Source organism: Mesocricetus auratus, unplaced genomic scaffold (genome assembly GCF_017639785.1).
Source record: "Mesocricetus auratus isolate SY011 unplaced genomic scaffold, BCM_Maur_2.0 Super-Scaffold_100023, whole genome shotgun sequence".
NCBI lineage: Eukaryota > Metazoa > Chordata > Mammalia > Rodentia > Cricetidae > Mesocricetus > Mesocricetus auratus.
In genome coordinates, this window is record NW_024429204.1 from 8107395 (window position 1) to 8132123 (window position 24729).

At 40.0% G+C, this 24729-nt stretch overlaps 1 protein-coding gene across 8 annotated transcripts in view; it reads right to left on the reverse strand.

Moving 5' to 3' along the window:
* Window positions 1-24729, reverse strand: part of Rspo2 (R-spondin 2) — a 137972-nt gene that overhangs the window by 70697 nt on the left and 42546 nt on the right. For all 8 annotated transcript variants that reach the window (XM_040730561.1, XM_021228713.2, XM_013115262.3 and 5 more), the window contains exon 3: window positions 3415-3603. In XM_040730561.1, the coding sequence (XP_040586495.1) occupies window positions 3415-3603 (189 nt within the window). The remainder of the gene's footprint in view (window positions 1-3414; window positions 3604-24729) is intronic.

A 24729-nucleotide genomic window follows, 5' to 3' on the forward strand; every position in this document is an offset into this window, starting at 1 on the left:
ACTGACCCAGACCCCCTGAATGTGGGTATCAGTGAGGAGGCCTAGGTAATCTATGGGCCCTTGGGTAGTATTTATCCCTGGCATACAGACAGACTTTGAGTGCCCATCCCACAGTGAGGGAAGCTCTCTCAGCCTGGACTCTTGTGGGACAGGCTAGGCCCTGCCCTGGATGAAACAACAGACACTGGAGATCCACCATGGAGGGCCTCACCCTCCCTGGGTGGAGATTGGGTGAGGGATTAGGGGGCCTGGTGGGGAGAGCAGGGGGAGGAGGGGAGGGAGAGGGAGCTGGGATTGACATGTGAAACAAGCTTGTTTCTAACTTAAATTTTAAAAAAAGGAAGAGAAAAAAAAGAAAGACTAGATGTATGAAAATAATTTCTTTATAAACAAAGCTAAATTTTTAATTTTTAAGTAAAAACAAAAACCTGTGACTGAGCCTGGTAACATTCCTTTTGAATTCCATGGTTACAGGAGCCACTACTCTTTGTGGTAAATCTATGTTTATCTGTCACACATGATAAGTGCTTAGCGTTGATCCATCTCCCTAGCTCCAATCACAATAACTCAATAATAATCAAATAAAAAGATCATCAATTTGGGAGGGACACAAAGAATGAACATGGGAGGGGTTGAAGGGGTGGACCACGGGAGGAGTTGTAGAGGGATAATGATGTAATCATTTTTTAATTAAAGATAGTATTTAAACATATAGACAAAAATCTATGTTTATTATTTGTCAAGTTTGATTTGAATATAATATTTAATTTGATTTTTAAAATATGTTCAAAATAGGAGAAAAAAAGGAGTTTGCATTTTCTGATAAATACACTAAATGCCATACTAATCATAAATGTGTAGCTTCATTTGAAATAAAACAAAAATATCACTGTATACATTTTTTTCATTAGTACCAAGGAAGGTACACAGAAAATATCTGTTGTTAGTTGAGCTATGAGCTGACACCTTGTATATACATTATATAAATTTCTAGGACGGGCGTTGGTGGCACACGCCTTTAATCCCAGCACTCGGGAGGCAGAGGCAGGCGGATCTCGGTGAGTTCGAGGCCAGCCTGGTCTACAAAGTGAGGTCCAGGACAGCCTCCAAAGCTACAGAGAAACCCTGTCTCGAAAAACCAAAAAAAAAATTCTATAGGACCTGGGTAATACAGACCTAAAGATTTCAAAATGTGTGCAATAGTTAAAAGTACATGTTACTAAGACTAATCAGACAAATATGTAAACGTATGTATGGAAATGGGAAAAAGAAGTATTTTTAAATGAATATCCCTCAACGTACTTGTAATTGGTAAAGGTTGAAAGTGAGTTCCTAACAGATAGTTAGCTAAATGTTGTATATCAGACCCAGAAAAATATATACAGCTATGTTGAATAGCATTAAAAAATCCATAACTTATTAAGTTAAAATAAGTCGCAAATATGACATATTTGTAAGGAGAGGAAGACAAAATTATGCAGAGAAACACTCTCACAGACAGAAGCCAAAATGCTAACTTTTGGGAAGTTTGGGAAATAAATGTTTTACTTCTTGTTTTTCAGTAGCACTTTATTAAAATTCATTTAGAAGTTTTCTAAATAAGAAATATGGAACAACATAAACCCAGATTATTTTGTATAAATAAACTCATTAGTCAATGAGAAAGAGAAAATATGACAGGGGCATCATGTAGCATAATGTCAGACACAGAGAAGCTTATATTACCTGTTAGCATGCTCACAGGATACTTCAGTGAGCTACTCAAGCAATCTTCACGATCATGTATGAATTTCACAAACTTCATACTGTATGTCCCAAGAAGCCAACTTCGGCCAACATAGAGAGCAGACTGTCCATGTGGGTGGTAACCACTTTAACTTGCATCATTACTGTTCACAAAACAGCCTCGTGTAAAGGCCAATGTCACCTACAGGATTTCCCAATCTCCTGCCACTTAGAGTTTAATCATCTATGGTCAAGCAACAATCTCTGCGAAAAAGTGGCTACCATCTCAAACTCTGCCTCTAAGCAGTTTTGTAATTTACGTCATTCTCATGCTCTAGATGCTATACAAAAAATTGGCAAGATGGGCAGAGACTGAAAGCAAGACAATGGCATGGAAGAACCATAATCATCTGACGTCACGTACAACAAAGTAAATAGTTTTCTACTTTTGCTTTGTTTCACAGAGTTTTGCTAAAAAATGCTTCCCGCTTGTACCATTAAAATAATGATTTCCTCGAGGTCGGTAGTCTCCAGCACTGATTGCACCAGAGCTGCAATTCTCACATGTAAATTCTCTTTTCAAAGCCTGATTTATAATCGCTACTCTCCATTTCCTAGAAAAAGGGTCAGCATGGTCAACTGGTGCATGATAACCCTCGTCTGGAGTTGAGGGAAACTGATTAACACAGCAGGAACTCTTACAAAGGTAACTGATTACACCAGTTTATCAAAGAACGTCCTAAATTATGGTGTGTATCCTCAAATCGATACTAATAGCATTGCTTCTCGCTCACTAATATCCCAGGTTGGGTAGGACATTGTCTAACCAGATTGCTGCCCACACACAATTTATACCGTGATAGCTCTAGAACATAGAATACATGCTTCAAGCTATCCACGTCCATATTTACCACGTCACACATTGGAAAGTGAACACAAACAAAGACACAGGAGAATCAGACACTCAAATGTCACCAGAGTTAATCTGTTACCACATGGGCCCACTGTCTAATGGATCATCAAATCACACACCTTAAAGATTTAAGATATACTCAGAAATTTGATCAAACTATTGGTAATTGTTGTGAGTTATGTGCCTCTAACAGTCCAAACAATTTCATGAAACAATGGTGTATATATAACCTTCATATAAGTCTAAATATTTCAATCTTGGCAACTGGTACAAACTATTCACCCAGTTACTTGACTAGAATGCTTTTAAAAAATAAAAAAACTAAACACCTTAATTGCATCTTTATCAGTCACGTTGCCTTAAATAAGTGAATACACACACACACACACACAGTTGCATATCAAACAAAATCAAGAATCATAAATATAAAAGAAAAAAGAATTATAAAAGTAAGGTTAAATCAAAGATTATTCCTAGGCATATTAAAAATTTCTGTGATGGGGGGTAGTTGTTTTGTTTGCAGGCAGTAATTTCTCCTTACAAAGTTCTATATAACAAGTATTTTTTATACCAACGTAATGCAAAATAACTGAAAGAACACATGTGACTGTATGATATCCACCTACATAAACTACAATGTATCCCACTCCATTCATTACTGGAAGCTGTAGTTCATATCTATAGACTTGTTAGAAATATATTTTTCCCTAAAAGTCGTAGCACTGTCCTTAAGTTGCATATCCAGTAAAACGGGAATGACGAAGTCGAACACTCACTTGCACATCTGTTCATATCTGGAGCTCGATGTCCGTAGTACCCCGATGGGCAGGAATGCAGACACTCTCCATACTGGCGCATGCCTTCTCTTCGAAGGAAGAAGAACAGTTTCTGCTGGCATCGGCTGCAGCCATTGTCCTTTGAACAAGACAAACAACCCTTGCAAGTGGGATTTGACACATAACTAGCTGTAACAGAGAAGAGAAAGGAAAATATTTAAATATGAATACGGCTAGACCTTTGGTCTATATATCATCGTGAAAGAAAGAAGCCTTGGGTTATAGATACAAGAGGTGAAGCTGCTACTGTCAGCTTTCTAAACCAGTGTAACGCCTAACGATTTTCTAAGTACTCATAGTTATATCTAGAGACACCGATAGCTCTCACCCCTTATCAAAGGAACTTATTTTTGAAACAGTAGAAGACTATGAAAGAGAACTACAACTGGTCAAAACGTGGGGACAAAGTAACTGCAGAGTGAGAACCTAAAACTGATGAGTCTACAATGCAAGCCCTACATTTCAAGCTCAGGGGAAATCATGAAAGAGATGAAAGATATATTCTACGAGCCAGAGGCCAAGGATGCCTGTGGATAGATCATGTCTCCTAGGTGTGACAGAGAAAATTTGTCATTGAACTTTCAACAATACGGTTGCCTGAATAAAACCAGCACGGTGACACCAGGTGACTCACCAGTGCAGGCAGGAAATTCCGCATGGCTCCACCCCTAGATAAGACATGTGTAGGCAGCCAGTGGCTGCTGAGAGAGTAAGATTCAACTGCCTCCAGGGGAAATCAATCCCACATAGGTTGTCCAATTCTAAGAGGTCAACCCTAGACACATACACCTATGAACAAAACTGAATGCTGTACTTTATATTTATATATGTTTATAATACATGGGTACATATATGCATGTGAATATACATTAACAATAATAAAGAAGAGACCATGAACTTGGGTAGGCGGACAACAAAGGAGTTAAGAGTATAGAAAGGGTGGGAAAGAGTTAGATAGGTGAAGTCTCTGCTTTACTCGCATAGAAATATTAACAAATATCCTCACTCTGGGGGAGAATGAAGCTTTTAAAGTTTTAAGAGTTTAAGAAAAATACTCTCATCTTAGAGAGTAAAAGCAAACATTTAAATTTAGCATCAATGTAAGACTTGCAGAGAATCCCAAATTAAACTTTGTAAGTTTCTTCAGTATCAAGTAGTGATACTGATAAATTCAATTATAAGTTGAAATGCACTTACTCTAACTTTAAGGTAGTGACCAAAAATAGGATAAGGCATAGAATTGCTAAACCAATAAGTCGACAAAATAAATGCAAGAACCCAGATGTCCATGGATGAAATGGATATACTGTGGGATGTTCACACTATAGATTCAACTCAACAATAAAATACGGAGAGTTGTAGAAAAGGCAGGTAGAAGGGAGAAGAAACAGTGGAGGGAGTGGTAAGAAAAATCAGAAAGAATCATATACAGGTAGGAAACTGTCAAGGAACATATTAAATAAAAACGATAATGACACTGATAGAGAGTCTGGGAAACAGGAAAGAACCTAAAAGATATGCATGGTACCCAAGAGAAGAGGAATGAGGCAAGATCCTCTGAACAGATGGGGAACACGGCAAGGGGTGGGGGGGAGTGGGAGCTAGGAAGAAGAGAGGGGGAGAAGAGGAAGAGAGAATAGGTCATGGGGGAACAGGAAGGTTGAGTGGGGGGGTAGAATATGGGGAAGAGGGAATCATAGGTTAGAAGACAGATCAGGCACCAGTGTGACCTCTAGTGATCTAAAGTAATGACACCAATTGGTAAGCTAAGCAATAGTGGAGAGACCACCTCGAATGCCCATTCCTGATAATGAACTTGATGTCTATAACCATCCGGGAACCTTCATCCAGTGACTGATGGGAGCAGAGGCAAACACCCACAGTTAAACACTGAACTGAACCCAAGGAACCCAGTGACAGAGAGAGAGGAGCGGTGAGCAAATGGGCAAAGAATGGGCTGGCAAAACCAGCAGAGACAGCTGATCTGAACAGGGGAGAGCTCTTGGACCCCAGACCGACAGTGGGGAGGCCAGCATGGGACTGATCCAGACCCCCAGAGTGTGAGAGTCAGTGAAGAGACCTGGGCAACCTATGGGGCCCTGAGCAGTGGATCAGTGTTTAACCCTGGAATACAGACATCATGTGTCCATAGCACAAAGAGGGATGCTCTCTCAGCCTGGACTCTTAGGGGAGTGCCTGGACCCTACCCTGAGTGAAATGACAGACTCTAGATATCCCCTATGTGGAAGGAATTGGCAATAGGATGGGAGGCTGGGGGTGGATTGGGGGAGTGCGGGAGGAGGGGAGGGAGAGGGAACTGGGATTAACATGTAAAACAAGCTATTTAAAATTAAAATTAAAAAATTTTAAAAATGATAATGAAAACAGGATTTTGTAATAGTTTTAAAAATACAAAAGGTTCTCTGTGCACATGCTATAAAATTTGGAAACTATGTAATCTGGCATTACATCTTCCACCTTTTAGTATGTTCCTTTGTGCTGAACATGTAATCTTAATGCAGTACTATGGAGCACATACTCATGTGAGCAGACACACAACACAGAGTGCTGTACCCTACTGTAACCCAGCCCATTCCTTTATGTTGAACGACTCACCTTCCAACACATTAATAACTGTGGCAGACCTATACAAGTCTTAGTTCCACAAGATTGCCTATCACCTGTCCTCCCAGAGATCTGTCCCATGGACATTCCATTGACTTACAAAGCTATGTATTCCAAATAATTTTCAATTTACTGCCTTCATTCTGTAACTCTGGAGCTATATGAACCAATCACAGATTGGGTGGAGAGAACAATTCAGATGGAAAAAAAAGTCTTTTTAGCTATAAGTAATAAAATTGGGTGAATGCTTTTCCAGATGGTCCTCTATGTTCATACAAATACATACAATATGTGATTCATAGTTTTTCATACATATGATCATATTACATATGATGAGGGATAATGTTTCCCTTTAGGTGAAAAGCTGTACAAACTTTTTCCAAGGCAATGATCTAGATTAGTGTCTGTAACCCTATTTCCTGGAAGCAGTTATACCTGCTACCTCCATGTACCCCAAACTTTGCTCAGTTATCTTCAAGAATACTCTTTCTGAAAGTCACAATCATTTTCATCCTTCTACATAAAGCCTCCTTTGTAATTACTGAACTTTGATGGATTCAAACTTTGAGGAGAATTAGGGAATACTTCTTCTCAGTCCAGATCTTACCTATCTTTATAAGCCTCCACATGAGGAATTCTCCTGAAGCAACAGCAATGTGAATGCATCCAATCTAAAGGCTCCGTTTGCCTTTTCCAACTCCCATAGCTTGGGTTGCTAAGGTTGCCTTCATTCTCTGACGATAATCTTACAGCCTCTCCCAAATACTTGATTCTACAATTCATTCTTATTAGTTCTACTGATCTCTACTTAGGCCTTTCTTATTTTTCTTTTTGCACATTTACGGAGCCCAACTCTGGGCTGATGTTTTCTTCCTTCACTCTGTATTGTATTGTTAAGTGAATTTTACCATGTATATAAACTTTATATCGTATTTCTGCTAAAGATTAGGATTCCTTTTAATAAAGCAGCTCCATATAACTTTCTAAATTCCCAGTTACCTTTGGAAAAGGATTTATTCTCATACTGTTCTTGGTGTCCTGAGCAAGTATGAGTTTTGGCAAACTTAGATCCAGATGAACATTTCTGTGTAATAAAGGGAAAACTAAGGGCTAGTAAGAGTCCCAATATCTGGGAAGCAGAAACAGAAATGGAATGTAGAAGCTGCAGTGCAGTCCAAAAGCTGGCTGGGAAAAAGTCCGCTGTCTGATTTTCAGACTTGCCCAAGGACCATATCCACCTGAAGCACAGCCTCGGTAGATGGGCATTTTGGGAACTCTCGTGTGTACAGCTAGGTGACAGAAGCAGGAGCGAGTGGGAGTTGCGGTAGATGCTGCATCCAGAGCCCAGCACAAGCTCCTCTGCAACCAGTGGGAGGGAGTGTGCTGCCTCTCTGCTGCTGTTGGAGTTAATCACACATTAGGAAAAGGCTAAGCAAATCTCAAAGCTAGCTTTGAAGCGAGAGGAGAATTTGAAAGGTTTGTACTCATGGAAGGAGGCTTAAGGAGGTTGTCTATCCCACGGTGATCACAACTCAACTGAAGCTATACTTGCTTTGAGTTCAAAGGTCAAACTAAGAGCACTTTATCATCACAAATCATACTCCACAGCAAGAAGTACAGAGGGAAGGGAATTACAGAACCAAGGGAATCAACACAAATTAAAGGCTGGTTTTTTGTTTTGTATTTATATATCGGAAGACTAACTTTCATCATGACCACAAGGATTTCAGAGCCAACAGATTTTGCCCTGCATTTATTTCTTAAAAGGTGTTTTTAAAACCGTGGCAACACATTGCTTAGGTTACTTGAACCTTGACAGACTGAAAAGATAAAAATGAATCGGGGAAGCCTTACCATCATCTCTATCTTCATTATCTTTATAACCTGGCCCAGAAGGAATTCTCTTAAAGCAGGAGTGATGTGCCACACCCAAAGCTAAGTGCTCTGTTAGCAGGTCCTCAAGTCTCGGGTTTCCAACACTTCTCAGTACCAAAGGTCAAGGGCAGAAGTGAGTTCGGCAAGTTGAAGCTTCTCTCCCCAATCCTCAAACAGAATTTCAGTTAAATTGCCCTTCGTTGACGCCAGTTAGCTCCGTAGTCTTTTCTGCGCTGTAGATCAACAACACCTCAGGAGCAATCCAACCAGAACTTCTCCATCTATTCTATATGTTAACTACCCTAACCTCGTATCCAATTCGGGCAAAAGAGGTAACTTAGACATGACGGTTTTATCAAGGTCATAAGTCAAACGGCCCTGCCTACTGCTGTGAGATTTAACTCGAGTGTGCAGGTGGGTAAACATTTCTTAACTCCCAGCTCCGATGACCAGGTTTATTTGTTGTTTTTCTGTAAGCTCCAACTTCCCCAACCTCCAGGCCTGCTGAGATGCAGAGCTTCGTACTTCCAAGCAAAACATGTTTCCAAATCTAGACCCACCCAGCCTGGAAAGATAAAACATCGCATGAAACATAGAGAACACTGAAAAAGACGATGGGGATACTGCAAGAGGCCAAACACATCTCCTTGGTACATTTGGACCAAGCAGCAACACCACATCCCTAGAACTTGTACCACGAGAAAAGGCAGCATAGTTAGAACTTGTTCTCAATTCTCTCGATCCAATTGTGTTCCTGTGAAATTGCAAACTCAGCCTGGCCTTTCTTTTTTATTAACCTTGATCATGTGTTAAATATATCCAGTTATCCATATTTTCATTTCATAGGTAGGTGTTGAGCAGCCATCTGTTTCCAATGCATTCCTGACACTTTTTAAAAGTGTTCCCCCTGTTTCTGGAGTTTGCTCCTGCCAAACAAGATGAGCTCTAAATTCCTTCTAGGTAAAGGCATCCATTCTTGACAAAGGGACAGGATGTTTATTTCTGAAAATGAAGAAATTCAACATCAGGCTGTTGGCACTTTACCCTGACTCCTTATTTGCTGACTGAATAATATTATCAGTTACATGATATGTTTTTTTAATTTGAGACATAGTTTCTCTGTGTAACAGCCCTAGCTGTCCTGGAACTCACGCTGTAGACCAGGCTGGCCTTGAACTCACAGAGATCCACCTGCCTCTGATGGGACTAAAGGCGTGTGCCACCACTGCCTGGCCAGTTACACAAAAATTTTTAAAGTAAACAGTCAGTATGACTTTATTAATGAAGCTAACCATAAAATTATTAATGTGCATACCCAGCCACAACTCCAAGGTGCATATTAAGAGGAAATAAATCTGTGGCACCATGATTTGCATGAAATCCAATACAAGTTAACTTGCCACATGTGCTGGACAACACAGCTGTGAAAACCTGGCAACTGTGTATGGTAGCACATAGCCCCTCAGTGAAGCAGCCAAGACAATATGAGCCATGTAAGGTTTGATTCCAGCCAGGCATTGGTGGCGCACACCTTTAATCCCAGCACTCGGGAGACAGAGGCAGGCAGATCTCTGTGAGTTCAAGACCAACCTGGTCTACAAGGGCGAATTCCAGGAGAGCTTCCAATGCCACAGAGAAACCCTGTCTCAAAAAACCGGAAAAAAAAGATTTGATTCAAATTCATCACTCCTATCAGGATGCTTTGTTATTTTACATGAAACTAAGTACTTACAAAAAAAGTATCACCATAAAACATGGAATGCAATTATTAATATGAAAACAAGTTTTTAATACTGGATGTTTACATCCAAGTCACAGAAGTCTTTGTTTAAAATAGTTGAACTTTAAACTGCACTAAAATTTAGATATACACTGTTAAATGTCATGCATTGTAGTTTTATAAGACAAACAAATTTAATATTAAAAAGTTGAATAATCAAGGAAAAAATCTTGTGCAAAAGCTTCCAATATCTTTAAACTTCTAGAGCAGTGGTTCTCAATCTTCCTAATGCTTCGACCCGTTACTAGAGTTCCTCGGGTTGTAGTGACTCCCAACCACAAAATTACTTTGTTGCTACTTCATAACTGTAATTTGGCCACTGTCATGAATCATAATGTAAATAAATATTTGGCATGAAGAATACCTGATGTGTGATCCCTGTGGAAGGGTCATTCAACCAGGGGGTCACAACCCACAGATTGTGTACCACCGTTCTAGAGGTAAACAGGATTTTCTCAGCATTTCTGTTTATTTCTCAACACAAGTTCTTCAACAATAAGTTCTTTTTAAAATAAGGCCTACACCAGATGGGGGTCCCAGTGCTGAGAGGGGAAATGAACAAAATCCACTTCCTCCAACTGATAAAGCTAGTGTTCGTCAACAGAGTCTCACTGGGTTTATAAACCACGCTGAAGGACAGGCCCAATGCCCAGCCATACATGGTCAACACAAAATGTACTCAGTGGTGTTTCGGGAGGGTTATTATTGTTTGTTTAATTTTGTTTGGTTTTTGTCACAACACTTTATATAAGTTTTTAAAACTTTATGTATTTATTTTTAGCCTTACAAGTATTTTGTTTATAATGTATAACGTATGGTTTCTGGTTTTCATGGGATTCCTACGTGTGCAAATGTGTCTATTCATCTGTATGTATTTTCTTGTGCTTTTCATGGGTTCCTTTTTGTTTGCTTGCTTGCTTGTTTTGACCTGTTCTAGCTTGTCTTATTTCATTTAGTAACTTTTAGAGACCTGCCTGTTTTCTAATGAGAAAGAAAGACACAGGTGGCAGGTACGAGGGTGGAGGAGATCTGGGAGAAGTTGAGGGAAGGGAAAACTATAGTCAGAATAAATTGTATGAAAAAATCCATTTTCAATACAATCAATAAACAAAAGAAAAGCAACATGAAGAATTAAATAAAATAACGTTTATAAACCTGTGACTTCACACATAACTACTAGCTTCGAGAACTCAGTGTCCACTGGCTAGCTAGAAATGCTATTGTTTGACAAATTTATTTTGTCCACCTAAGCTATGTCAGTTATTAGTTAAAGCTTGGGGGTCTGTGTTTCTCACTAGAAGTATTCGCTCAGAAAATAGTATTTCTAAAATGTGTAACTCCCCCCAAACATGGACCTCTTTTATAGAAATGAATGTTTGGTTTTTCTATGCATTTGTTTCTTTGTTTTGATTTTAGCTTTGAGATCGTCTCACTTTGTAGCCTGGGCTGGGTACCTGACTCTACCAACCTAAGTCCTAAGTCATACGCATGTGTTACCACACCCTCCTTTGAAATCAGTATTCTTCATTATAGCATAATTAAAGGTCTTAAATTATATCATTATGCTTCTAACAAAATATGTGTCACTGTAGAAAAATTCAACACTAGAAGAAGGTAGACTTTAAATTATGAAGGGATTTAAGAGCTACAAATCTATTTAAACACATGAAGGCCCTATAATCACTTTCCAATACCAGCCATAAGCTTCATAAATTGGACCTGCAGGAAAACATTCACAGCCATGATTCACTGCATCCACAGGATGGTTCATCGCACAAGATATTTTTTGAGGATATATTTATTTTAAAACAATCTTTTCTCATTTTACATTCCAATCCCAGTCCCCACCCCCTCTCCTTCTCCTGCTCCACCTAACTCCCCACTCAGAGAGGGTAAGGCTTCCCAATGGGAGTCAAGGAAGTCTAGCATATTTCTTTGAGGCAGGACCCAGGCCCTCCCCCTATATCTAGGCTGAGCAACGTATCCCTCCAAAGAGAATGGGCTCCAAAAGGCCAGTTTAAGCACTGGGGATAAATTGTGGTCCCACTGCCAGTGACCTCACAGACTACTCAAGTCACACAACTGTCACCCACATTCAGAGAGCCTAGTTTGATGCTATGCAGGTTCCCCAGCAGTCAGTCCAGGGTCAATGAGCTCCCACAAGCTAAGGTCAGCTGTTTCTGAGGGTTTCCCCCCAAACTGGTCTTGACCCCTTTGCTCATGTTATCGTTCCTCTCTCCCTTCAGGGATGGTCGAGATGAGGCAAGGACAGAGAGGGAGAGCAAGACAAGAGATATCTTGATTGAAGGCGTCATTATAAGGCTAGTGAGAAACCTGGCACTAGGGGAATTCCCAGGAATCCCCAAGGAGGACCCCAGCTAAGACCCTAAATGTTAGTGGAGAGGCTGCCTGAACTGGTCTTTCCCTGTAATCAGGTTAATGACTACCTGAATTATCGTCATAGAACCTTCACCCAGCATTAAGAGTTTTTTATACAGTTCATGGAAACAGAAGGTCTTCAGGAAGCATGCATCACCAATACATCAATACAAGTCAGGTAAGATGTCCCTGAGAAGCTCAGAACACCCAGTAACTGCAGGTCTAGGAAAGGCAACGGGGCAGATTGAAGATGCTGTCTTACATGGCTCTGTTTAAAGGGTAGGACAGACCTGCCCGACATGTGATACACACATTCTCTTCCAAGCTTAACAACTAACAGACGTCATTAACGTTCAGGATGAGTTCCAAGACTGGAAGAAGACATGGAAAGACTACGCCAACAGTTGTCAGAGCAAAAGTCAGTTTGGTTTAACCCATTCCACCTTCACAAAAAGTGTCATCCTTTTCAAGGTATTTCATAAAATAAAATAAAATAAAAAACTGAAGCAAAGGAGAGCAGCCTACACTGTGCCTGGAGCCCCAGAAATGCACAGGAACATCCAAAAACACATGTTCACAGCGCAAAGCACTTTAAGGGCTTTATCTGCACCAATAAGATCCTGGTCTTCAAGAAAGCACACTTCAGGGAGGATAAACTGAGTGCTTTGGTGTGGCACATTTACGATCTGAGCAGCTCAGCACTGTTCAGTCGTATTGAAGCTTCCCCTGAATGAGGACCACAGTTAATATGCTCTCACTCAGCTGAAGCAAACAGGATTTACGAATCCAAGATCTGTAAACCAGACTGAGTAAACATGATATGAATACGAAATAAAGAAAAAAACAGAATTGTGCCGTTTATCGTAAAGTGTATGCAGACAGAGACCATATCAAGCAAAATAAACCAGATGCAAAAGAGAGAGAGAGAGAGAGAGAGAGAGAGAGAGAGAGAGAGAGAGAGAGAGAGAGAGGAGAGAGAGAAATGTTGCATATTTTCTCTCATTTTTGGGTCCTGGAATTCTTCTACAGAATACCTCGAGCCTTTGTGCGCATACTCATACACATTCATGATGGTTGGTTTTAATTGTCGACTGGACACAATCTAGAATCACCTGAGAAGACAACCTTCAGTGTGGCACTGCCCACACTGGGTGGCACTGTGGCCAAGACCATTTAAGATTGCCTTATTCAAGTTAATTGATGAACCAAGACCCAGCTCCCTGTGGGCGGCGCCACTCCCTAGACAGGGGGATGTGGGCTCTCAAGGAATGCAAAAATTCAGTCTAGCAAAGGAAGCAGGCAAGCAAGCAGGCATATATGGATTCATTATTCTCCGCTCTTGGCTGTGGATCTGGTGCGACCAGCTATTTGAAGTTCCTGCCTTAACTTCCCCATGATAATGGACTACACACTAGAATTGCAAACTGAAACAAACCCTCCTCTCTTTTCTCTCCTAAGCTGCCTTCTGTCTGGATAATTTATCATAGCAATAGAAATGGAATAGAGGAGGGAGGGAATGGAATGGAAGGAGGTGACTATGCCAGGAATATATAATATATTGAAAGGAAATATTTGTGTGAAACCCAACACTACACACAATGAGTACAAGCCAATAAAAGAGTCAAGAACAAAGAAATATTTCAGAAATATTTTTTCAAGAAGTTAGTATCAAACTTCAAGTTAGAAGACAAGACATCAGAAAACAACAGCCATCCGTAGAGCACAATAAAACCACTCAGTTCAACATTTACAGTACCCACAAATGTTTAAGTAGTTTCTGTAACTAACACTCAATTTAGGAGTCCAAGACTTAAGTTTTATTCTTTGCCACCTGACACAAAAGTTTATTGCATATCCCTACACTGGACGTTAATTCTAATACATAATGAAAAATGTGCCATGAAGGATGAGAACACACTTACCCCAAACTAAACTATTAAAGTGCACATGCGCACGCTCACACGTGCGCGCACACTCACACTCGCAAAGAAAAAATACAGGCCACCAACATCATATGCCCTTCAGCTATGAATACCCACAGCATTAATTATTGTTTAATTAAAGAAACATATAGGCTGTTGGTAGTACTCATTTTTTTTAAAGAAAAAGTCTGGGAAAATGGTCCTTTCAAACCAAAGGAAGAAACCTATCAAATGCTCTATAAAATAAGCCACCTGCTGGTATCCACAGGAAAAAATAATTTATTCCATGAAACGGTTCTAATGCCAAAAGAAAATCGTAAAGTCAGAATGCGTGTGACCCTCTAAGCCATGGTTAGAAACTGCTGTGTAGTGCAAATTACTCATGCTTAAACTTGGCTTACGCTTTAACAACACACTTAAAAGACACATGACAAAATATAGACACAATGCTGTGTTCATGGTAACCCCAACAAGAGCAGATCTAAATATATACATTGATGAAGATTGTGAAACCATCACTTACACATGGCTCCATGTTTATAAAAGGAGATAATCCCATTATTTAAATAGAAAAAAATGCTCACAAATCCAAATTTCTGTTCCATAAAATATATAAATACTTCTTACACCAACGCTATGTGAAAACAGTTTTTTGCATTCTCCCTAAGAATTGCCTCATATGTGTCTGGCCAATAATAGTCCCATGTAACATGCAAAAGCTTCCCTTCCACCTAGGCCAAGATTAAATTTATTTAAATGGGAGGAAGGGAGTATCACAGAGTCTATTTAACAACTCCATGCATGCCACCTACTTTCTAGAAAACACAGTACTTATTTAACTCCTTCTCACACCATCTTAACTTTTAAAGAAATAAGTGGAAAGCAAACTAAATGGCCTATTTGATGTCAAACAGAAAACCCACACACACAAAAAAAGAAACCAACCATGGACTCCCTGTGATCTGGAGGTGGAAACTACCACAAGTCTTACCACTGAGTGTTTAAAGTAAGAATGAACACACCCTTGTTAGCTCTATTGTAAAATCTTGACCTTTAATTAAAAACACTAACACTTAAGTTTGGCAAAGACTATTCTACAACAGGTAGGACTTTCACTTTCTACACGATAGTGTTTTCCTGTGCATCAACCGTGTGGTCATCACTGGCAATAATCACCTATGAAGACAAGCATCAAAACAGATTCACTACTAAATCTCCAGACTTAAAAAGATTTTGTTACGAAATTTTTCGAACAAGTGGCCTACATTTACTATTTATGAGAGCACTTTAATTGGTGGATATGCTAACCTCAAGGTAATCCACACCTGGGACCCAAAATGAAATCTAACTACTCTAAAATGATTCTGTAAATTCAGATCAAGAAAAACAAACAGAGGACAAAGGGAAGAAAGTTATCACTGGAGAACATGCTCTACATGACAGATGGGCCACATGTTCTGGGACTTTTTGAAGACAGCATTTATACAATTCTGAATCTCTAGGCACATGGGTGGTTAAACAGAGATTAAGGAACCTTCCTGAGGTCACAGAGCTTGAATCTAGCCCTCACCTTTTCCTTCAAACGCCATCGTTTTTTTCCCCACTAAGCAAAACATACACAACATCTAGAAAGAAAATGCTTTATAACATCGTGAAAATTGTTAAAAACGACTCCCACCAACACTTCCAAATAAAACTGCTGTTACATCAAAGAGCATAATGAGGGAAACTGAGTTACAGGTTTCTTCTGGCAGAAGTTAAAGCAAAATCTCCAGAACTATAAATGGAAAGTCTTTAACTGTCTAGTCAGGTAGCACAAGGGCCAGCACTTTCCAAGCAGGGAGCTCCACTTGACAAGTTCAAAGGAAACAAAAATCACCCTCAAACCATGCAATTTCCTGCAAATGGGCCACTCTCTTCATTGTCTTTGAAGACAGACCCTGGCCTGGCTAAGGGGCCTTTGAAGTCACACAGAAAGCATACCTATGTAATTAAAAGGCCTCAACACCCATTCAAATGACCCAAACTGGACTTTAAGGATGGCAGCACGGAGTGTGGACAGACAGATGGAGTAGCCTGTTCACTCACGGGGCTTGCCCCCAGTCTCTCCAACCTTGGAATCCAACAGTAGCCCATATATACTTTAATGGAAGGCTGTTAATAGTACTTACTGACTAGACACGAATATGACTAGGACTATGTAATGACACAAATACTCAAGACAGCATAAATGCATATTCAAACACTTATATACTTTTTTTTCCTGAATCATTTGTGTATTCGCAAACATTAGGTCTTTTACCTCTCAAGTTTTCAGGATTCAATATATGTTTTCAAAAACATGTGTCTTTCAAACTTACTTGATGCATTGTTTTCGAATCACTGTCCTTATCGATTATTCTAATAATGTCTCTTCGAATCCACTGTCCTTATCGATTATTCTAATAATGTCTCTTCGAATCCACTGTCCTTATCGATTATTCTAATAATGTCTCTTCGAATCCACTGTCCTTATCGATTATTCTAATAATGTCTCTTCGAATCCACTGTCCTTATCGATTATTCTAATGTCTCTTACAGTCTTGTATGTTTTTCCAGGTTAGAATCTCATCTTCCATCATACACTGCATCAGGACTTCCTATTTCTTTAGATCTCTAAACTGGTAATAGTCTTTTCATGAGTACCACATTCTTTCTTTATTATATTTTTATTACTTAAAACAATTTTTAAATTTAAATATATTTTTATCATATTCTTCCCTTCCCCCAATCCCTCCAGATCTTATTCCCCTACCTACCTACCCAACTTTAAGTTTCTTTTCTCAAAAAACAAACAAAATCCTAATGCAACAATAAAAGCAAGAGAACAAAAATAAAACATCATCCAGAAAGAGAGAGAGGGAGGGAGGGAGGGAGGGAGGGAGGGAGGGAGGGAGGGAGGGAGGAAAACAACAACAAAAAATGACAAATTGTGACCAAATAAAAGCACAAAAAAGAAAAGAAAAAAGACTGTAGATTCCATTACACATTGCTCAACTGCTCCTGAACATGAGGACTGTCCTGGAGTGGTGTCACTCCACTGGAGAAAACCAATTTTTTCCCCTCCTAGAAGATATAGATGACAGTTCAGTCTTGGCACTTAATGGTTAGGTTTTCATTCATTCATTCATTTTTAAAATATAACAATATAAGATAAAACAAAAACTATCATATCAAAGTTAGACAAGAAAAACCAACATAAGGAAAAGAGCCCAAGTATCAGAGACCCACTCAATCACACTCCCAGGAGTCCCATAAAAACACTAACCTGGAAACCAAAATATAAACACAGAGCATGTCCTATGCATGCTGCCTCAGACTCTGAGTTCCTATGAGCCTTGTTCATGTTGACCTAGGACCTTGTCATCTTGAGTATCACACTTTCTAAGAGTTAGCGGCAACCTGGGGCATATTTGAAGTTTCCCTATTGGTCCTGTGTCAGGGATAAGGGATGAAGCGGTGCATTGTCCGCTTCTGTGTGTCACACTGAATGTCACTCGATGACCTGGGGACACCTTGTATGAAGCCACCTTTGATCTGTTGGAAAAGCTCATGGTGGCTAGGCTCCCTTCTGTCATTAGTATTTTTTGTGAAAAGCTGTAAAACAACTGTAAAAAAAAAGTTGTGCTTTTAAAAAAAATTTACTGAGATTTCCATGATTATACATCTTGACCGTATCTCCACCCAACCCCCTCTCCTCTCCAACTTCCCCTACGCCCCCTCTACCATGTTTCATGGTACCATGTTTCAGACCCACTGAGTCTATCTAGCGCCACCAGTAAGCACCTGAGTGGGTGACAGACCATTTACTGAAACATGAATAGCCTGTCCATGGGGCCACATCCAAAGATGACAGACTCTCCCTTCCCCCAGAATCCTCATCGTCACAAAATTTCCATGCACTAGTTTTGCCTGGACCTATAATTCTTATCTCAGATGAGCAGTGTTGTGACAGGGATTGTAGGTGGCTTATAACCACTCACTCCTTGATTAGGACAGAGGAAGTAAGCCTTCCTAATGCTGTCTATCTGCCACCCGGTTTTCCTTACCAACAGGGAAGGCATGGGTTACACCCAGATGTTGCTGTCTGCATCAGGACTTACATTACCCTCCTGTGAGTGTTTCTAACACAGAGTGTACATGCATACAATTAACTCCTTGGTGTGGAGAGGAAGCCTAACTCATCTTGGAGGCAACATGAGTTGGGTCTTCAGTAAGCAAGAGTTTGACAGTTAGATAAGAATTTCAGGTAGAGAGGAAATCATCTAAAATTCAGGAAACTACAAGACAAGGTCAGTGTGTCTGACAAATTCTGGCTGATGTAACAGAGCATTTATCTTGAAGATTTTTTTCCAGGAACTGTTGAAAATAAAAAGTGACTGGTAGCTTTACTGCAAGGAAAAAATGTTGATAATAGGGAATAGTAATGCTATCAGAAATGCTTTAAGAAGAAAATAGAGAAACTGTGATCCTAAAAGTATAAACTCAGGCGGGAAAGCATCCACAGGCCCAGGCTGGTGAGTTCCACAACGATGAGCAGGTATGTGGTGGAGTAATAGGAGGGAAAGAGAAGCAGGATGGTTCTACGGAAAGGGGCAGAACAGAAGAGATGAAGGCAGAGTAGGCCAATGTGGGAGACCCGCTTGCCACCAGAGGCTATGGTGATATCCAGGCTCAGGTGGCTGCCAAGGACCACATCTGGGTCTGTGGTCCTACAACAACCAGAATCTATGAGGATATCCAAGGCGCACGTTGTCATCAAAGGGTCACAAGAATGCCCAGTGTCTGGGCTCCTACCCCTGGCCATGTAGGTGGCCACCACCAGAGCCACACTCATCTGGTGGTCTGCGCTGCCACATGGGGCCATGGTGTCTTCCAGGCCTGAGCTGCTGCTGGGGGCCATGTCTTGGTCTGTAGTTCTACAGCAGCCTCTGTCTGTGTTAACATTAAGTACCCATGTTGCCACCAAAGGCCACACAGAAGCCTGGTGTCTGGGTCACAACCTGTGGCCTTGTTGATATCCGAGGGCCATGTCAGTGCTGGAGCCACAGTAGTCTGGGTGGCCTGTGCTGCTTACCACCCGGGGCCCTGGTGTTGTCCAGGTCTAGACTGCTGCCAAAGGCCATGTCTGGGTCCATGGTGTGGCTGTATATGTGTCTGTGTGTGCCTGTGTCTATGTGTGTGTGTGATTAAAGTTACCCAAGAGATTGTCTGATAATTCTAATGACATAAGCTGCCTTTACAATAGAATGATTTGGCCAAATTGAGTAATTGAACTTTGCATCACCAAAAATGAGACAAACAGTATTGTACACCTCTACCACCCAGTGTGATGTGGTCAGGTGTCCACCCCTGCCTGAAAGTCTTGTCGTCAACAGACACTTGCAAGTATTTTGTAGTCATTGTCTCCAACTGCATCTCAAGGATGCAGAATTTGGCACCGTGGAAACCCTTTTCTTACTCTTTATGCTTTTTTATTCTCACATACAGTACCCCGCAAACAACAGATTCCCAAAAGGAGTGTGCCAAATGGGGAAAGAAAAAGACAGAAAAGCAGATTAAAAGGAGCTTGGTTTATGTCTAATGCAAGACAAAATGCTTATACTGATCCACACAGGCAAGTGTGTATGCACACACACACACACACACACACACACACACACACACACACACATGCACCCATGGGAATGAGTGGAATTAGCTGTTTCATGAGGTGATCCAGACATTAATGCGTTGCACAGACTCATTTTTGTTTTACTTGTACCAGACAGACATATGTTCAATAGAAATTCTCAATTTCTTCTTCATTCTCAAAGTTTCAAATGGCATGCCCACATTGCTGCCAAAGTTATCAGTCAGAGCTGAGTAACAGCGACCTCTTATACAAATTCACCTATTTTACATAGAATCTGTATCTGTTATGCTTGTGGCCAGCCTTCCTCACAGAACTGAACAGCTGCCAGGTCTCTGAGGAACACCCTACACATGTGGACAAGACACCACAGTTGATGCTGTCACCGACAACCTTTCACCAACATTCAAACTCAAGTCACTCACAAGGGTGTTTGAGTCATCCTATAAACCACTGCAAATGTACTCAGTGTGAGTTGTTAATCCATAACACACTGCTTTTCTAACTGGAACTTAGCAGAACTGGCATAAAAATAACAGATGTTATCACATAAATAATATTAATAAAAGCCAAATTAGATTCACATACGAAACTATTATAAACACATGTAGATGTTTCTTAATTTCATAGCAATGTCAAACAAATATACTGTGTACAATGTCTGCAAATTTTTAAGACTATTTTTATAAAGTAAAATTTCTTGATATGCTATGTGACACTGTCATAAACATGAAAGAAAGGTAAATCTCCAAAAAGAAAAGCAACAAATTAGAAATGTTGCATCACACAACAAATAACAGTTTTTGTACAGAGAATATTTGAAAGACTTCCAGCAAAGAGACCTTCTAGAAGACTTAAAAGACACAAATAAGCTGTTGAAAAGGTATATGTGGAGATGTATTGAACCTGACTAGTGACAATAGATAAATCAAAATAGAGTTATCTGCATCCTACATTGAGATTTAGAATATTTTTAAAAAATCAAAAATAATCAATAATCAAAAATAATCAATAATCTGGGCACTGAGGCCAGAGAAACACAAGGTCTAGGCCAGAGTGGGTAACAAAGTTATACTGTCTTATGTTTTTTAAGTAAACATTTACCCTTTCTGTCTCCATTATTTACCTTTAACCATGGATTGGAGTGGAGGGAAGGGAATATGGGGAGGGATAACTAAGACTAAAGGCCTTATGAACAAGCCATGTCAAAACCTGCCTCTGTAGGAGCTCCCTAAAATATAAGCATATAACTATATAAAACATTCGTTTTCCTGCAATTACCCTACAATGATGGCACCATCCTCAGAAACCTACCTGCTGAAATATGCCTACTGGTGCAATAGTGGTATGGATGCCATAGGAGTAACCAACCACTTTATAAGCTGTAAGACTCACTCCATGAGATGGAACATATTCCCGGCATTTTTAATGGGGCCAAGAACCCATGGACAGACGATAGATGATAAGACTAGGGAGAGAACCTAGTACTCTTCTTATACAGAAGCAAAATCACTATGAACTGCTATACTTACAGATCAGTTTATCTCTCAGCCCTCATCAGAGATGTTCCTGCTCACAAAAGATATCATTTGACACAGAGACAACCAACTGGCCAATGTGAAGGGAACCCAGAGAGTGCAGAGTACTCCATGCTAAATGGGAAGGTCATCACATGCCTCCCCAAAAGGCTCTGGGATCTTCATGGAAAAGGGGGTGGAAATTTTAAAAGCCATAAGTGGTGTGTATCATTAAGAAAACACTATTTTCTAAACACAACAGGAAAATAGCACACATGAACACATAGCATTTGTCACAACATGCACAAGGCATGAACAAGAACAAGCCAGACAAAATCCCAGCATGAGAGGAGGGGCCATGGACATTGAAATCAAACCACTAGCTGAGGAGTTATTTGTGTCTGGTAGTTTCTGGAACCTCTCCCAGAGTCATGACCCCCTGTATGCTGACCAGACTATGGAGAAGGCCCCACAGCTAAGAGTAGTTGGGCAACATGAACTAGACTAAATCAGAAAAAAAAAAAAACTCAATCGGGGGCTTAGGTGAGAACGGAGAGTAGAATCTGGAAGTAGTAGGAGTAAATATGCTTACAAGGAACTGTATTAAATTTTCAAAGAATTAATAAAAATAGTTTTAAATAAAAAAGTCAATTTAAGAAATGGGCACTTCAAATATCTATCCTGGTAATACAAGCTGGCATAAATCTTCTAGAACAGAACTTGACAATATTGAACTTTCTGCCTAATAATAATCACTTCTAAGAATCTAGCTGAAAAAAATAATTGAGTAAATGCACTAATAAAGTCAGCTTAGGTCACAGAATTATTGTAGATAGTCATGGCAGCTAACAACCTAACATACATCAATAAAATATTTTATATCTAAAAACTTATACTGGCTACAAATAGACACTGATTATACACAGAAGTGTTAATAAGTACAGAAGTCTCTTTACACAAAAGATTCAGAGAAAGGATGATAAAATTGTGTGATATCCCTATTTCTCTTTATTTAAATAAGTACATACATCATGTATGATACATTGTTTTGGAGTATTCACCGAGACGGTTGTTTTTTTTTTTCCTTTTACTTCATTTTCAGCCCTTCGTCTTTTCTACACTCAAATACACAAGTGGAATTCGTTGGCTCGGGAAAGACTGCTCAAAGAAAGTAACACAGATGCTCAAATTTTGAGTTTCCAAACAGAATTTTTTAAATCTTGGAACAGGAAAGACTCTGTTCTTTCCTTTAATTTTATTGAATTGTAAGACACTTGGCTTTGAGTATTAAAACCAGAAACTCGAGACTCGGAACAATAAGTGTTCTCATAGGTAAACACAGGAGGCTATCTGTAAGAGCAAATTAACTACTTTGGCAAGACACACATGCTGAACATAAGAGCTGGGAAGAGAGGGTTGAAGAGGTCCTTTGGAGGGGACATGGGTTCTCACCTTAGGGAAACGGTAAAAAAAAGTAATCCATACCCTGCTGAGCTTGAGGACCTGAAAAATGGAAGACAGAGGCAATGCAGTAGTACCCACCAGGAGAGTTCTGTCTCCTAAGACTCAAACCGACAGCTGGGGAGAGAACAGAGGGAGACCCCAGGGCAGAGAGAACTTGAGGTAGCCTCCCTAGCCTGAAGCAGTACAGAAGGCCATCCAAAACGCGTCTATCTACAACGATCTGAGAGAGCGAAGACAAGAGACAACCGCAGACCCAGGCCGGAAGTGCAGGGTCAGCACGAGGGAGCACTTATGTCATGCCCCACAATGATAAGCACTGGGTAAGGAAGTGGACGGGCGAGCAATGACAGCCCTCAGCAGGAGAGAGTAACATCACAGGCCACTGGCCCTTTAAGGCCTTTGAAACAATGTTTAATGGGAAGAAGAGAAGGGCATGGCTCGCCCAGGAATGAAATGGGAAAACATTTAATTGATACAATTTACTAGAATTAATTTTCCACTAAGAATGAAGCCCTTGGGATAGCAAACCAAGCTTAAGTATGAAAAAAAAAGTGACTACACCACTGAGCAAGGACATTTCTAGAAAAGTTCTGCCATTTTACACATACGTGGGGGAAATAACCTTGTAATAACGCCAATAATGTTACTGCAATACCATGAAATAAACTGTTGCTATTGTCGCTATTTTTATGGTAGCTTTTTGATTAACAGAACCACCTATCTTGTTCAAAAAAAAGTTGTTAATGATTCTGTCAAAATAATTCAGAGAGATCCAAGTATAATTATGTTTCAAAAATAATGTTGATAACACAGTTTACAGATCACGTCTCTCCATTTCTGAGTTCCAGCTTTAACTCTAACATTTCAGATGCAGAACTAATTGAAAACAACAAGGGGAGAAGAAAGCTTCACATAAATCTGTGATTTCCTTGAAAGAACAAAGCAGGGCAAAGAGAGTTTGTCCCACATGGGCTGAGCTTGTATGGCCAGGGGACAGTTGTGAAGGGAAGTAGTGCTGTCTCTTTAAAGACATAAAATCCTAATTTCCTTAAAACACACAGGAACCCAAAGACCTTAATAACCTTAATTATGATTCCCCTCCAAGTAGAACACTCACAAGCCTTAAATCCCCTTTGCTCGTTTTTTTACTGCCAGCAATTAGACAAAGCACACAGAGCAGAACCCTATGTGTTGGAGTTTCACAGCATCAAGAGACATTTGTGTCACTTGGGCCTTCATTTCCTCATTTTTTTTCAATACAATGAAAATACTGGCGGAGATAAAGAGATGGGTAAGGGAGAGAGAAGGAGGGGAAGAATGAGATTCCGAAAAGGTAGAAATGAGCGTATAAGCTAATTCAATCTTCAAATAAACAATATTGAGCTCTTGTTCATGCAATTTGCCTTCATTATTCCTCCACCCTCCAAATAACATGATGAGTAGGAAATCCGAAACCAAGCTTGATTGTATAAACTGTGAGGCTAAATTAGCCAGGGATGCTTTCAAGTCTATGCAAAGTGTGGTCCTTGGTCCAACAGCGCCAGCATCATCTAAAAGATCCATCTTGGGCCTAAGCTTCCATCCCATTAAAGAAGACTGCTGACTAGACTCCAACACTCTGCTTTAAGGCGTGTATCCTGAAGTTTTAAATTTACTCCCCACCTCTCATTCCCCCCCAAAAAGATCAGGTAAAACAAACCAGAGTGCTTGAAGAGCCTACAATTACCTTTGTGGCTCTCTGTATACAATACACATATCAAAAGAAAAATCAAGTCATAATAATTGGAGGAGAGATTTTTCTACTTCATAATCTAAAGACAGAAATGGAACTTAGAGTTATAGACAAGAAAAATTCAAAGTTCTGTTCCTTGAGATAATTAATACACCCTACTCAACCTCCAAGACAAGAAATACCTGGATGATTTAATTACTATTATAGTCAAGTTCAGTCCATGTAGTAAATAAATCTTCCACCCAAACGTAGAAAAATGAGCTCTGAGGTTACTCCATCTCCAAGATAAA